Genomic DNA, 16,952 nt, shown 5'->3' with positions numbered 1-16,952 from the left:
CTTCAAAAGCTGTTAATGATTAAACACTTAGTATTTAATGGGCCTATGTTGCATTCTGCTTTACAAAGTTTTGACTGTTACATCCCCGTATTCTATAATGTGTACTTTCAGATTTGTGGAATCCAACATATACTAAAATATACTAGGCCATTCCCTGCCTTGTCATTTGTGTTGGAACCAATGGGTAAAGATAAAACAATAGAAAGAAATCACAAAAATCACCTTCATTTGTTTCCAGATGTATTCATATGACACACAATGTATTACTTTGTATATCGATTATATTTTAGTTTTTTACATTTGTTGTGGAGTGTACTTATACCATAAAATTTAGTTCTAAAAAAGGTTCTGGTAGTCATCCTTTTCTGGATGTCTGAAGAGTATTTTAAGGAGATCTCTGAAAGTGTGATTTTCATGTAATCAACAAAAACGATGTGTCTAATGGACATAGGATAAGTTTTGGAACCAGAAGTTACGCATTCAAATCCATTTTTCTCTTACTATTCTGTGTGAGACTTCAGTTGTTTTAGACTTGCTGAAGTTTTGTTTCTTATTTGTAAAGTTACACTTCTTCCTGTTTGAGATTTCTTCTTGTACACTTAGATCCAGTATGGATGCTCCTATCCTTCAGCATGTAGATTTCCCCCCTTTCTGTGTTCCCCACCCCCCCACCCCACCCCCTCCTCGAGACAGGGTTTCTCTGTGTAGCCTTGACTATCCTGGAGTAGCTTTGTAGACCAGGCTGGCCTTGAACTCACATCGATCCGCCTGCCTCTGCCTCCCAAATGCTGGTATTAAAGGTGTGCACCACCACTGTGCGGCACATAGATGTTTGTTAATGAGTTTCAGTTGTACTTATTTCAAACTTTAACACAACTAGATAACACCTGATTGAAAATTGCAGCCAGTGGATGCTTCCTTTTAACTTAAAAAAAAAAAGAATTTAGATTAAATTAATAGAATTGAAAATTATCAAACTTGAAATGTTTACATCTATAAAGTTCATACATGCCTTATATTGCACTTACCAGAATTTATTGTAATGATTTGCTGGTTATTTGTTCATAAGATTTTGCTGTGTATCACAGACTAGTCTAGAACTTACTGGTAGAGTAGATCAAGGTAGCCTTGGACTTGCTGCCAGAGGCAAGATGATAACACCACATGCTGGGATTACAGACATGAGCCCTGCTTTGTAGTAAATAATGTGAACAGTTTTGTTAGTCTTTGTGTCCGAGTAACTGGGCTGGGTTGGATGCTCCAGTATTGAATACACGGACTCAGCTTATAGGTGCCAGATCCTGGGTGGGCTCTTGTGCTTAATTCACTGTGCCTTGCCATTGATGAAGGTTTCTTCATCTGTCCAGTTTCTTAATGAAAGGCTATAGATACTAAGAAACAGTGCTTCTAATATAGTACCTAGTAACACAGTTTGGGCTGTTTTTTCAAGGAAACAGGAACTAATGAATATTGAAATGTGATAGTTTACAGATCAGCAAATAAAACATATTTACTGTGACTAAATATAATAAGCCCTCATTTATTGCAACTTTTTATTTTTATCCTTCTAACTTTATTCCACTTGAAATTTGTTGATGAAAATAGGAGGGAAATATATAGACAATCAGAATAGTGAAAGAATATTGAAGAAAGAAGGTGAAGAGTAGAATTAAAAACTTGGTTCTGATAGGATTAAGAATAATAAGTTTTGGATTGACAAGAATAGGTAACGTAGGAGAGATAGCGCCAAGGTACATACGTGGACTTAGTGATTATCTTGGGACATATTTATTTTGATTTTTTTTTTAGACCTTAGAAACCAAACTCTGCTCATGTTCCAGTCCTGTATTGTCTTTATATTTTTATTTTCATAGACCTTCCCCACATTTGTTTTTGTTTTTTTCCCCTGAGAGAGGTTTTTCTGTGTAGCCTTGGACTCACTTTATAGACCAGGCTGGCCTCTGCCCCCTGAGTGCTGGGATTATAGGCGTGTGCCACCACGCCCAGCTTTTTAAAATTAAACTCTCAAGTAGTTTAAAAAATTGTACTTAGTGAAAATAGCCAGTTTTTTTCTTTTGAACTTTATTTTTGTACTTTAAAACAGGGTCCTGCTAGGTAGCTCGGACTGGCTTCACACTCCAAGTGCCTCTCCTTCTGCCTCCCAAATGCTTCTTTATAAATGCCTGTTACCAGATTAAATTTTTTATTAATTTGTTAATGGCTTCTTAATAATTGGTATTGAAACTTCCCCTCTACCATACATGCAGGTATTAATCCTTTTGACGTCAAGCTCTAAATAAAATAAGAATTGTAAGCCAGGCAGTTGTGGCGCACGCCTTTAATCCCAGCACTCGGGAGGCAGAGGCAGATGGATCTCTTTGAGTTCAAGGCCAGCCTGGTCCACAAAGCGAGTCCAGGACAGCCAAGGCTACACAAAACCAAAAAATAAAAAAGTAAGATGTATACCTGGAGCAGTTTGTTTATTATTATAAGTGCTTGATACATATATTAAGTTCATTTGTAAGTTCCTCAGCTGCTTTTTATTTATCCAAGAAATATATTAAATAATAATACTTTGATTCATCAATGTTGAATCTGCATTTTGATGTAACTTTAAATGTGTAATTAATGGGTAAAGTTGCTTGCTGCCAAGCCTGACAGTCTCTTTGTTCTCTACAACCCTTGTTTGAAAGAGATAGCACACTCCCCCAAGTTGTCCTCAGATATCCACTCAAACAGCCTGACACCAACACCCCCTTCGTCCTCAAATGAGTAAAATGTGTTTTAAAATTGCTCAGGAACTGTTAGATCTCAGTTTAGGAACTACTGAGAGAAAGGTAGAAGTGTATAATTACTGTTTCTAATACAGTGTTTTCAGGAGTTACCCTTGTCTAGAACTTAATAAAACAACACCTATCTGCTTAAAAGCATTTTGTTTACTTACCTAATGTTGAGTACCTGTGATGTGCCAGGAGCTATAATTTTAATTAATCTTCACAGTACATTCTGACTTAACTTATATTAAGTCTGAATGTATGTTTGTGAACTATGTGTGTTCAGTGCCTCAGAGGACCAGAAGAGAGGATTGGATCTCCTGGAATTGGAATTATTGACAGTTCTGAGCCACTGTGTAGGTGCTGGGAACCAAACCTGGGTCCTCTGCAAGAACAGCAAGTGCTCAGTAGAGTAATCCTTAAGTATTTTTTAAAATTTCCATTTTAAATCACACTCTGCTTGCTACATTATTAATAAAAAGCAGAATCAAGTCAAAACAGTGAATATAGAGTCAAGGTTCTTTATGCAAGGGTCTAAATTTTTAGACATTTTTTTGTGCTGCCTCTCTAAAGTTAGTTTATAGTGTTAAGTTTTACTTATGGGAGTAAACCAGTTTTGTATGAAGTCAGTCATTGGCATTCCTCCTAGCCTGGGTGGGTATGTTCAAATCAGTGGGAATTTCTCCAAACATTAGATTATTATGGATTTTGTAATTGGCTGACTAACAGTCAGTAGTTAGGGAGAGTACATGGTGTAGAAAAAGAAGGGCCAAGTAAAAATTTGCAACTAATGTCCTTTATTATATTGTAAGTTTTCTGTCTCTTATTTTATTTGTCTGTAATCTTTTTGACCTAGGTTAAGTTATAGTCCAGTGTTGGACATAAAATGTTGAGTCATTAATTTTGTGTGAATTTAAGCTCTAAGTGGCAGGAATATAAGTTCTTTCTCTTATTCACTATTTGACAATAAGTTTTGTACATTGTGCTTCTTTATCTCTAAATACTTAGCATGTATCTTGTACAGATAAGATGTTTTAGTTGGGCGTAGCACATGCCTTTAATCCCAGCACTCTAGGCAGAGGCTGGTGGATCACTGTGAGTTCAAGGACAGCCAAGGCTACACAGAGAAACCCTGTCTCGAAGAACAAAAAAAAGAAAAAAAAAGTTTTATGGTATAGTTATCAATGTCAGTGAATTTAATGATAAAATTCTTTAATCTGTATTCTGGTTTTTTGTTTTACCCATTAGTGCTCTTTATAGACTTTTTTTCTACCCTGAAGTATTGGGTAGGTCTAGGGTCAGATACTGTATGTAGTTACTATGTCTCTTTACACTTCCTTAATCTGGAATATTTTCACAGACTATTTCTTATTTTTCTTTTGCCTGGTATTCTTGATTACACATACTGACTATTGTTAGATCTGACTTGCCATATGTACATGAGCCCTTCATTATAAGTTGGTTAAAGTGTTTGTTTTCCTTTGTTTTGTTTTGTTTTTTGAGATCGGGTTTCTCTGTGTAGCCTTCGCTGTCCTGGACTCACTTTGTAGACCAGGCTGGCCTCGAACTCACCGCGATTCACCTGCCTCTGTCTCTCAAGTGCTAGGAATAAAGGCATGTGCCACCATGCCCAGAGCTACAACCTCTTTTTTTGTTTTTGAAGTGTTTGTTTTAAGAGACATTCGAAGACATAGAAATGTCTTGCACATCACCCACTCATTCTGGCTATAACACTTGCTCAGGATTCCTGTTTAAGATATTCTTTATTGATAACTTTAAAAATTATGACTTTCCTATTCTACCTTCTCCTCTCCAGTTATCAATTGGTGCTCAGCACTCAAGAAGAGCTTTCTCTATCCTGGAGAGATGGCTTAGAGGTTAAGAGCACTGGGTGTTTTTCCAAAGGCCTGAGTTCAATTCCCAGCAACGACATAGTGGCTCATAACCATCTACAGTGAGATCTAGTGCCCTCTTCTGGTGTGTGTGTGTGTGTGTGTGTGTGTGTGTGTGTGTGTGTGTGTGTGTACATGTAGACAATACTGTCTACATAATAAATAAATACATCTTTAAAAAAGAAGAGCTTTTCCTTTTCTCCATCAGTTAATTTTTTTTAACTTAAAAAATTATATTATGTATACAGTGTTCTGCCTGCATGTACAGCTGCAGGCCAGAGGAGGACATCAGATCCTGTGAGCCACCATGTGGTTGCTGGGAATTGAACTCAGGACCTCTGGAAGAGCAGTCAGTGCTCTTAACCTCTGAGCCATCTCTCTAGCCCCCCCCCCCCACAGTTAATTTGTTTTATAGATTTTTATTACTGTTCAATTCACTATTTCTTCTTCCCATTTCCTATTTGTTTTGTCTTCCACAGTAACAGCCCTGATTCCCAACACCATGAAAACATTTACTTATTTGTTCAATTCAGTAATGATAAATTATTTTGGAATTGTTTCTTCCATATTACGGAAAATAATAAAATTTTGTTCTCTTTCCCTCAGTTCTACCAACCCTGAGCATACTTAAAATTGAATAACAGAATTGTAACTTACTTGCCTTAATTTTTCCCCCTTAAGTGGATTGTGATTATTTGTGTAAATTATGGTTTTACCAGGTTTTTTTTTTTTAAGATTAGATATTTCTTCCCTTTCCATCTCCATTGATTTAATTTCACATACCTCTAAGGTTAAAAACATACAAAAGATGTCCTATTGATGTTCCCATGTCCTCTTCGTGTCATTAACCATTTATAAGTGACTGGTTTTCTCTACTGTCATTCTTGTAACCATGGATAATACCTTTCCCTCCAAAAAGAAAGATACAGTATCAGTGGTTCTTAACCTTTTCTATTGCTGTGACCCTTTAATACAATTCCTTGTGTTTTAGTGACCCCCAAACCATAAAACTATTTTCTTTGTTTATAATTTATTTGTATTTACTTTATGTACATTGATGTTTTGTCTGAATGTATGAAGATTTTGGAGTTACTGTTTAGAGCTGCCATGTGGGGTTGCTTGGAGTTGAACTAGAGTTCTCTGGAAAAACAGTCAATGCCCTTAGCCACTGAGCCATCTCTCCAGCCCCCATAAAATTATTTTCATAGTTACTTTATAACTAATTTTGCCAATGTTTTGATTTGTGAATATCTGATAGGCAACTCCTTTGAAACGGTCATTAACTCCCAAAGGGCCATGGCCCACAGGTTGAGGACCATACTCTATATACTCTTAAGGTTTTTGCTGTGTTAAGGCACAGTTAAGTATTCTTACTTTAAGATGTTGGAACCCACTTTAGGCAGCAGATGGAAACTGTTTTTGGTCCATATCCTACATATAACTACAAGATCAGACAAGAGTGCAGTTGTATCTCAGAAGCAAACCTTCAGTGTTCTTTACCTTTGGTCTTACTTTTTTGTAATGTGCTGGTTTTGTCTGGGTTTAGTGTTTATGCTTTCTCAGTAAGGTGGTAAATATAATTCTCAACAACATTTTGTAATTATGGTTTAGTAAGCCCAGGGATGATTTCTTTATTCTAGCTTGGATGGGGTAGTTTCTTTTGATCTAATCCATTTATTTGTGAGTCTGTATGTATGTACATGTTTGTGCACATGTGCATGTGTGTATGAAGGTCAGAGAACAACCTTGGGTGTTTTCTTCAGGTGCTGTCTACCTTTGTGTGTCCTGTTTTATCTCTCTGCACCTTATTCCTGTAAAGTGAGGTCTCACTGAACCTAGAGTTAAGCTAGTTCCCAGCAATTTCCAATGATGCTGTTGTCTGTATCCCCTGAAGCACTGACTGAGTTTGGGGGTTTGAACTCAGGTCCTCATGTTTGTGCAGTGCAACAAGCCCTCTTAACATGCTTGAGTCATCTCTCCAGCCCAACCTTTCTCTTTTTTGGAGACCTTGTCTCTTACTGATCTGGAACTTAAAAGTAGGTTAGGCTGACTGGCCAGTGAGCCCCCAAAGCTGTATTTGTCTGTCTGTCTCCCCAGTGCACAACTACACCCAGCTTTGGGAGTCAGACTCAGGTCCTGGTACTTACTGTTCTGTCTTCCCAGCCCTAATATACTATGTTTATTAAGGATGGCAAGGTAGGTAAGACTCTCTGTGTTCAGGAGAGCATCTTTTATCATCAAATTAATGTTATGTTATGGAGATGAATTTATTTATGTAAAATATATTCCTAAAAAACAAAGTTATATGTTTATTTTACTGAAAAAAATTTTAAAGCTGTTTTTCTGGGAATAATAACCATTAGATTACTGCTATCTGGAGTTGTTAATAGGTGGTTTTATGGTGATTTGTCTCTAGCATTGCATGGGAGCAACTGATCTTTGGCTTAAAATCTTAAAAGGATCTATTTGTGTGTGTGTGTGTGTGTGTGTGTGTGTGTGTGTGTGTGTGTGTGTGCGCGCACGTGTGCATGTCATGTGTGTACAGGTGCCTGAAAGCAGCCAGAAAAGGCCATCAGATCCTCTGAAAGTAGAGTCATAAGTATTTGTGATCTATTTCACGTGGGTGCTGGGAACCAAACCTTTACCCACTGAGCAGTCTTACTGCTCTAAGTGTAGGGGGTTTGGTGCAAATTCTTTTGTGATCAATATAGAGGAGCCATCATGATCTGGCTGGCTAACTTTTGGTGATTATTCTAGAGTCTAAGAAAATTTAGATTTATTGGTATTTACAACAAAAATGAGGCCCCCTTGTTGTTGTTACTTTATCCATTGGGGCTAACAGTTGTTTATTATTAGGCCTGTACCTATTATTATTACATCAGTAAAACCTGCTAGCACTCATCAAGACACATACACCTGTTATATTTTAAAATAGCCTTAGTTAACTTGGGGCAGGACAGATATCAGTCCTGTAGGCTACCTCCCTGCCCTAATCGCATGCTATCTGTTTCTATTAACTTCTATCAAGCTACCTCCCATCCATAATCCCAAATACTTGCTAATGTTGTTTATCTGGGCCGAATCTTCCATCCACGCCAGCCACATGCTTTTCTTCCACCTCACCCATGATGGTCTTCTTCTCTCCCTTTCCTTGCGTCTCTCTTCTTCTCTTCTCCCCAGGATTTCTATGTCTCTGTAAGCCTGGGAACCTTAGCCACACCTGTCTCAGTTGCCCTGTCCAGGTGGGGTGGCTTTTTAGTAATTAGCATCAAAATACATCAGACCATCCCAACACCCCCTTTTTCCGGAAAGATATTAAAGTAATAGGCAGTTCTTGTTTTTGTTTTTTAATCGAAGTGGACATCTCAAATACATCATGGGATCTAAAGGCAATATTTTTTAATAGCAATTTCTGCTGTTGGTTTCTTTTCTTTCTCTTTTAAAAATGTATCTATTTTGTGTGTATGTTTGTGGATGAGGTCTGTGTTGAGGTCAGAGGATAACATCCAGGAGTTGCCTTTCTCCTTCTACCCTGTAGGTTCTGAGGGTTAAACTTAAGTTGTGAGGCTTGGCAGCAAAGTATCTTAGCCTTCTTATTGATAGTGCTATTAGTTTCTAAAATAATTTTGTTTTATGATTGATATAACTGAATTTTTGTTTCAGAGTAATATGCTTCTGTTCTTATAGGACATTGAAAAGAATTTAAGATTGATGTTCATCAGATAAAACAATTTGAAGAAAACAATTTGAACGATTTACCATTAAATAATGTGTTATGAAAAGTAATAAATAGTGATTAAAATGTCAGTTGGAAACAGCAGGTAGACTGGGGACACAGTAGCTGGCTAGGACAGCTCTTAACTAGTATGCTTGAGGCCCTGGATGTTTGTCTGTGGAATAACTTAAAAGTAATACTTTTTTGGCTGAAGAGATTTTGTTGGTTTAGTGGTTAAAGGCACTTGCTGCTCATTGGGAATATCTGAGTTTAGTTTCCAGCATCCACCTGCAGTTCCAGCAGATCTTAAGCCGCCTTCTGCTCTCCTTGGGCACATGCAGTTAATGGCACAGAGTCATACACAAATGTACATTTTAAAAATTCTGTTTAAAAAATAATATTTGGAGCCTGGCATGGTGGCATACCCTTTAATCCCAGCACTTGGTAGGCAGAGGCAGGCGATCGCTGTAAGTTGGACGTCAGCCTGTCCAAAGCGAGTCTAGGACAACTAAGGCTACACAGAGAAACACTATCTCGAAAAAACGAAAAGATAAAAAATAAAAAAATTGATGAGCTGGGTGGTGGTTGAACATGCCTTTAGTCCCAGTGCTCAAGAGGCTGAGGCAGGCAGATCTCAGTGAGTTCAAGGCCAGCCTGGTCTACAGAGCGAGTCTAGGACAGCCAGGGCTACACAGAGAAGAAACCTTGTCTTGAAAAGACAAATTATAATAATAGTAATAATAATAGATGTAAATCCTCTTTTAATGACATACACACACAAAAAAAGAAAATATAAAAATTTTTATGATCGATAGATAAGTGACAAGTTCACACACTGCATCCTTGATTAGCCTAAAGCTCCCTGTAGCCTAGTCTGGCCTTGGATTTGTCCCAGTCCTTTTGCCTTCACCCTTTGAGTGTTAAGGAGAGCTCTCAGATGGTCTTGTGTTGCCCTTAAAACTACTGAGATCAAGTGACTTTATTTGTTCTTCATCCTCTCAAGTAGTTGGGCCTGCAGCCATGCATGACTGTGGCTGCCTTTTGACAATGATTTTACTAGTAAAGATTTTATTGGCTGCTTTTTATTTTATGCATTAGATATAGATACATAGTTAGAAATGAAAAATTAAAAGTGTGCTGGCTGCTGTGGCGCACACCTTTAATTCTAGCACTGGGGAGGCTGAGGCAGGCAGATTTCTGAGTTCAGTGCCAGTCTGGTCTGAAAAATGAATTCCTGAATAGCATGGTCTGTTAAACAGAAGAACCTTGTCTTGAAAAACCAATAAAACAAAGCAAAACAAGTCAATATTTAATTATATTAGTATTCAAAGAAGTTAATTAAAAGCTCAGAGCTCAACTTAGGTTAGCTTTTCCAGGTTTGTTTAATGATTTCATAAGTTGGCTATCCATACTCTCTTCTGGGTGAACAACCCTTCTTATGACCAGAGCTTTTAGAATTAAATTTTAAAAGGTTATAATGTCTATCTTACTTTTACTTGGCTATTTTCTGGATGTTAATGCCAATTTATGTTTGTCTTTTGGTAGCTGTTTTTGTTTTGTTTTCAGGTTTATCAGCATCATTCTCAAAAATACATGTTTCTTTTATTTTTTTGTAAGATTTAATTTTACTTTGTGTCAGGGTGTTTTGCCTGCCTGTATGCATATGCATGTAGTATCTGTGTAGTGCAGAAGAGAGTACCAGATCCCCTGGACTTGAGTTGTAGATAGTTGTGAACTGACATGTATTTGAATTCTGAGACCTGAACTTGGTACTCTGGAAGAGTAGCCAGTGCTCTTAAATGCTGAGCCATGTCTCCAGCCCCAGAAGGGTTATTTTCTTGTTAGGCACATAACTTAATTTTTAATCAGTGGTCTTGAAGAATACAGCTTGTAAAATGTCTGCTGTCTGTATTCTATGAATTTATCATTTACATCACTGTAAGGCCAGAATGCCGGGTACTTTGGGAATACAGAGGATTTTGCTTACATGTAATTCTTTTCAGTTTAAAATTGTTCATAGTTACATACAGTAATTAGATGACTGATAGATCTGTACCCTTTGTGTTTTGCTTGGGGCAAGAAGAAACAGTACTTGAAAGAGTTTGTGCTTCTCATAGTGTAAGAGCGATCTTCATCAGCTGGGAAAGATGGCATAGAGAGATCCAGAATAGGGCCTGGGAAGACGGCTCAGTCAGGAAAGTGCTTGTAGAGGAAACATGAAGATCTAAATTTAATCCATAGCACCTAGGCACAGCAGAATACATTTATAAAATCCAGAGCTAGGGAGACAGAAACAGGAGAATCCCTATAGGTCACTGGCAAGTCACAGTGGTGAGCTTCAGATTTAATGAGAGACTCTTTCTTGAAAATTAAGGTTGTAGGGGTCTGTAATGCTAGCAGCATTCATGATGCAGCAGATAGGTCTCTAAGTTTGAGGCCAGCCAGGACTACATACACAGTGAGTCCCTGTCTCAAAAAGAAAGAAAGATGGGTTAGGTGGAGAATGATTGAGGAAAGCCTCCAAACACATGCCACACCCAAATAAAAAATTTAAAAGATTAACTAGATTAAAAACTGCCCGAGCAGTGCATGTTTTGTTTTGTTTCGTTTTTCGAGAAAGGGTTTCCCTGTGCTTGTCCTGGACTCATGTTGTAGACCAGGCTGGCCTTGAACTCACAGTGATCCACCTGCCTCTGCCTTCAGAGTGTTGGGATTAAAGGTGTGCCCCACCACACCCAGCTACAAATAGCCTTTTAAAAATAGTGAATTTGGATCTGCTGTTGGTAAATTCATAGCCTGGGCAATTTACTTGCTTATTTATTTTCAAGACAGCGTTTCTCTGTGTAGCTCTGGCTGTCCTGGCCTCACTTTGTAGACCAGGCTGACTTCTAACTCAGAGAGATCCACTTCCCTAGCAATTTTTATTTTTGTCTTTTTTGTTTGTTTGTTTGTTTTTGTTTTTGTTTTTTGAGACAGGATTTCTCTTGTATCCTGTCTGTCCTAGACTTGCTGCAATTTTTATTTTTATGTTTTATTCTAACTCGAAATTTGAGAGCTGGGTAGATATCTCCGTAGGTAAAAACACTTCCTACATAACCTGAAGATCTGAGTTGAGATCTCCAGAACTCATGTAAAGCTTGGTGTGGTATCCGGCTTCTGTAACCTCAGACCTCCTTCAGGGAGATGAGATGTAGACACAACAGTATCCCCATAAGGTCGGGGCAGCCAGCCTGGCATATGCAGTAGTAAACAGCAAGGTAGAAGGCAAAACCCAACAATTAAGATTGTGTTCTGACCTCAACATCTGTGGTGTGGCCAACACATACCCACACTCATACACATATACGCACACACGCATAGATCAATGCATACAAAGCTTTAAAATTTATGTACATTAATAATGATTACTTTGAATGTGATCTTTCAAATACTTTAATAGTTGAGGTTCTGGGGCTGGAGAGATGGCTCTGTTCTTCCAGAGGTCCTGAGTTTAATTCCCAGCAACCACATGGTGACTCACAACCACCTCTAATGGAGTCTGATTCTCTCCTCTGGTCTGCATGAAAACAGAGCATTCATATACATAAAATAAATAAATTTTTTAAAATATTTGAGGTTTTTCTTAATAGGGTTTTATATGCTTGGGAGAAAAAGTCTTATGATGAACATATAGCTTCACTTGATGCTGCATTGTTGGGAAAGAGCATGCATTTTATCAGCACAAAACATAAGCTAGAGATAATAAAAGTGGTTCAAGCAATAATTAGGATGTTGAGACTCACTTGACCTTAGTGGTCAATGAAAATTTGTTGGAAGACCATGCAGAATAATCATAAAATCAAATAAGTCACCACCAGGGCAAATTGTTGCTTTAATGGGAACAATGAAAAAAATGTAAAAGCTTAGCTGGAACAAGTGCCTGGTAAGTTACAACGGTAGAGAGGTTGGCTAGCTTGGTTGAACACTACATATAAAGCCAGGAAATAAAAAGCTGTGATCCTCTTAGCTACTGAGTGGGAATAATGTGGTAAAGATGTCCTTTTACAAAAGTTAAAGAAATGGTGAGGGGTTAGCTCAGTGGTAGAGCTCTTTATTAGGTCTTAGCTCTGAGGGGGGAAAATGTGTTGGCAGTATGCAAAATGGTTGGATGTGATGAGGGAGAATGTAAACCAAATAAGTTACTAACAACCATAAATAAAGCATGAGGACTTGAACCAGAACCTATCAAAACTATCGAGGCTGGGGAGAGAATTCAGGTTTTTCCAGCATCTGTGTAGAGCAGCTCACAAACACTGCTAACTAACTAGTTTAGGGTGATCTGAGGCCTCTAGCTTCCTTAGGCACTCATACTTACATGTATGTAATTAAATACACAAACATATTTTAAAAATAATTAAAAAGTCATCTACTATGGTCGCTGACCTTGGTCCTGAGTGATAGCTGAAGTCCTGCTTCTTGCTGAAGTTGGTTAGACTGGGCAGTGTAGCAATGTGAGGTTGGTTGGTAACCACTTTTAGCAAATTTAATGTCTGGGACCTGCAGGATAGTGTTGTTCACGCCCATTAGTGGCTGTGAACATGGACTGTGGGGCTAAATTGAGTCTGAATTTGATTTGAATGCAAATCCCAGCAGCACACATCTATGTGTTACTTATTCTCTCAGTGTAAAACTATACATATCTTTGGGACTTATAAGAACAAAATGAGTAAATTCATGTAAAGTACTTAAAACAGCAACTAAAATGTGGACATTGTCTACAAAGTTAATCATTGTTACCTGTGTATGTTGTATGTTATAAAGAATTCCATGCCATTGCACCTGTTCTGTTAGACTTTGTAATTAGGTTCTTTACCAGAAACAACTGTTCAATAGTAGGAATATAAGTATAGTTTAATTGCTATGTGGAATTTAGTAGATGTGAAGGCTGATCCCAAGGAAGAATGTATCTTACAAAAATGGGTCTGAATAAAACTTTAAAGTTGCAGTTCTTTCATTGTTCATATGTCTAATCATACACATGCTAGTGTGTATTCATTGCTAAGAATCTTAATGGCTTCATCTTTTTTTTCAGTATAAAAGCACAAAATAAATCCTCAATCTTTTTCAAGATTATGTAAAAGACTTGTGAATTACATCTCAGCACCTAGGACAGCACCCAGCACAGCTCATCCTGCTCATCAATGTACATGAACTCTGGCTTGAGGTTTGGGGTTTGTGTTCTGGATTCAGAAGAGAAGAGAAAGTTTTAGGGGAAAATTTAAATCTTTCTAAGCCCTTACTCTTAAAGTATATGCAGTGCAAAATGGTATCATGGCTTGATTTCAAAATGTTTTACTCTGGCTGTAGAACCCACTTCATGAAGTAGTTTGAGTTAAAATGATCTAATATTTGTGTTTTAACTTTCAGCTTTGTGTTATTCTTGGAAAATTTCGCACCACTTGTGAATTCCTTGAGCCTGGGCATTGCAAACCCACTTCTGTTGGGCCCGTCTCCTTTGCACTTTGCTCAGATTAAGACTCAATTGGCCCTTCAGCAGCTGAATGCCGTTGCCTCACATGGTTCAACACCACCTTATACTTTATTAAATCAGGCATTCTTGAAAGTAGCCATGTCGAGACCCAGGTTTAATCCTCGAGGGACCTTTCCACTTCAAAGGCCACGAGCACCTAATCCTCCTGGGATGAGGCCTCCTGGACCATTTGTGAGGCCTGGATCTATGGGTCTTCCAAGATTTTACCCAGCAGGGAGAGCCCGTGGAATTCCACACAGATTTCCTGGTCATGAATCTTATCAGAACATGGGACCACAGAGAATGAATGTTCAGGTAACTCAACACCGAACTGATCCAAGATTAGCCAAAGAAAAATTGGATTTTCATGAAGCACAACAAAAGAAGGGGAAGCCACATGGAAGTCGGTGGGATGATGAGCCTCCTGTGACTCCACCAGTGGGAGTCAAACAGAGCTCTGTAACTCAGGTTACAGAGCAGAGTCCTAAAGTACAGAGCCGCTATACAAAAGAGAGTGCCTCAAGTATCTTAGCAAGTTTTGGATTATCAAATGAAGACCTCGAAGAACTTAGTCGCTATCCTGATGAACAGCTAACTCCTGAAAATATGCCATTAATATTGAGGGATATAAGAATGCGAAAAATGAGGCGCCGATTACCTAATTTACCTTCTCACAGCAGGAACAAGGAAACACTTGGTAATGAAGCAGTTTCAAGTAATGTGATTGATTATGGGCACGCAAGCAAATATGGTTATACAGAAGATCCACTTGAAGTACGTATTTACGATCCTGAAGTTCCAACTGATGAGATCAAGAATGAATTTCGGTCTCAGCAGAGCACAACTGTTTCCACTCCAAATGTGATATGTAATTCGGTGTTTCCTGTTGAAGATGTGTTTCATCAGATGGACTTCCCTGGTGAGTCTTCCAATCAGTCTTTTTTCCCAGCTGAGAGTGGAACCAAGATGTCAGGCTTACACATTTCAGGACAGTCAGTCCTTGAACCTGTAAAATCCATCAGTCAGTCTGTTAGCCAAACAGTTAGCCAGACAACAAGCCAGTCTCTGATTACTTCATCTGTGAACCAGCCATCCTTTTCATCTGAATTAATTTCAGTTTTAAGCCAGCGAGAGCGGATCCCACATAAACCTGTGATCAGTTCAGCTGATACACATGTTGGACCTAAAGGAAGTAAAAAGAGTTACCAATCAGAGGCTGACCTGCCTATTCGGTCTCCCTTTGGGATTGTGAAAGCTTCATGGCTACCAAAGTTTACACAAGCTGATGCCCAGAAAATGAAGAGACTGCCAACCCCTTCTATGATGAATGATTATTATGCAGCGTCTCCAAGAATATTTCCACATTTGTGTTCTCTGTGTAACGTAGAATGTAGTCATTTGAAGGTGAGTGTTTTTTAAAAGATTGCTGTACAGTGATGCTCAGCGCCCAGGTTTTCTCTAAATTCTGTTCATATGCTGTTAACAAAGCATTAAGTAAGTAATAATTTGATTGCAATCCCAGTACTTACTTGTAATCGTAAGTAACCTTAGTACTGAAATGAATGTTAGGCTTTCTACATCCTGTTACCTGGCACACTATATATGCCATTTATTTTGAGTTTTAGTTATCCCACTTCTACAGCATCAAATTTATTAATAAATTGTGTTGTACTTAAAACAGTGCTACATGAAAAAGTATGGACATTTATTAGAATAAAAATATAAAACTCATCTGTTATATACACTTTCAAAGGACAGTATATCTTACAGCTTTGTACATACCTGTTCTAAGCTAAAGATCTTAATGCTACTTTACAAGCTTCTGATTTTTGTATGGACCAGTAATTTTTCAGTGTTTCTTGAGAAGGCACCTAGAGTTCCATAGTAGAATGATTCAAGATGCAGTGATGAACTCAGAAAATAGAGTAAAATGCAGGAAATTCTGAGAGGAAAGTCCAAAATATATGCTTAAGGTACTTGTGTGGTTAGTGTAGACAGCAGGAAATTTTTGCACTAGTAACCGCTAGTAAATTTGAGCAAGAACCACCCCTACTTTCTTAAAACAAAAACAACAAAAAAAACATACTTGTATAGGAAACGTTGATTTTTTTTTTTTAAATGCAGTTTACAGATAAGAATGGTGAGGAGAAGAGAACGTTTCTCCCCTTAAGAAGCGTTAATTTAAAGCTTTAGCCTTGAAGTGGCAGGGTTGCTTGAAGAGCCTGACATAGTTGGCTTGTTATTTTTTTCCCCTGAAAACACTGCCATTTTATTGTTCTTATATTCATTTATCAGCTTTCAAGAAATAATCTAAAGCCTGAATTGATTGCTCTTGTCTTTAGGTTAACTCTAGCAAAAGAAAGCATCATTCTGGGCTGGAAGTATAGTTTAGGGGCAGAGCACATGTTGAAACAGGCCCTGGGTTTAATCAGAAAATAGCAATCTGTCCATTTCAGATAAATATGCTGAATTTTAATACAGTAGTATTCGCCTTATTCTACCAGAGGGGATAGAGCCGTTTGCCACTCAGAAAAAAAATCTGAGTAATTCATTCATAGCGCTTTGTAATCTGTAAGCTCTGGACTGAGTATTGGGTGCTCTTTGTTATTGTAACTGGGCCTACCACTAATTCTTCCACTTATTTTGAACTTTGAATCAGTCACAATGAGTTGAGGAAATTATATCTTAAAGAACTTGTGAAGTTTTCTATTTTTATTTTGTGTCACAGAATAGATATCCATTATGTATTTACTAATTTAGTTTTATGTGTGATTCTTGAGTAGATTCTGGTGCAGAAATAAGGAACTGTATAAAATTTAATTGTTTTATAAAGCAGTTTATACGCTCTCATCAGAGAAATATATACCTGAAGACGTTTTAAAAGTTAGAAACAAATGGTTTCGTGATATTTAACCATTTGTGCATGCCATAGGGGAAAGATACTTATTATTTCTTCTTTTTTTTTTCTTTTCTGTTTTTGTTTTTTTAAGATTGACTGATTATGTATACAATCCTCTGAAGAGGGCATCAGATCACATTCTAGATGGTTGTGAGTCACCATG

General features: G+C 37.8%; 1 protein-coding gene across 15 annotated transcripts in view; it reads left to right on the top strand.

Annotated features, from left to right (window-relative positions):
* Window positions 1-16,952, top strand: part of ZNF638 (zinc finger protein 638) — a 100,715-nt gene that overhangs the window by 32,152 nt on the left and 51,611 nt on the right. For 14 of the 15 annotated variants that reach the window (XM_084765350.1, XM_084765356.1, XM_084765351.1 and 11 more), the window contains exon 2: window positions 13,788-15,294. In XM_084765350.1, the coding sequence (XP_084621476.1) occupies window positions 13,788-15,294 (1,507 nt within the window). Of the gene's footprint in view, window positions 1-13,545; window positions 13,564-13,787; window positions 15,295-16,952 lie in introns of those variants that run through there. The other variant, XM_084765348.1, reaches the window with a different exon arrangement.

The sequence above is a fragment of the Acomys minous genome, assembly GCF_964271855.1.
Source record: "Acomys minous genome assembly, chromosome: 17".
Taxonomy (NCBI): domain Eukaryota; kingdom Metazoa; phylum Chordata; class Mammalia; order Rodentia; family Muridae; genus Acomys; species Acomys minous.
This window is presented reverse-complemented; position numbering and strand designations above follow the sequence as displayed.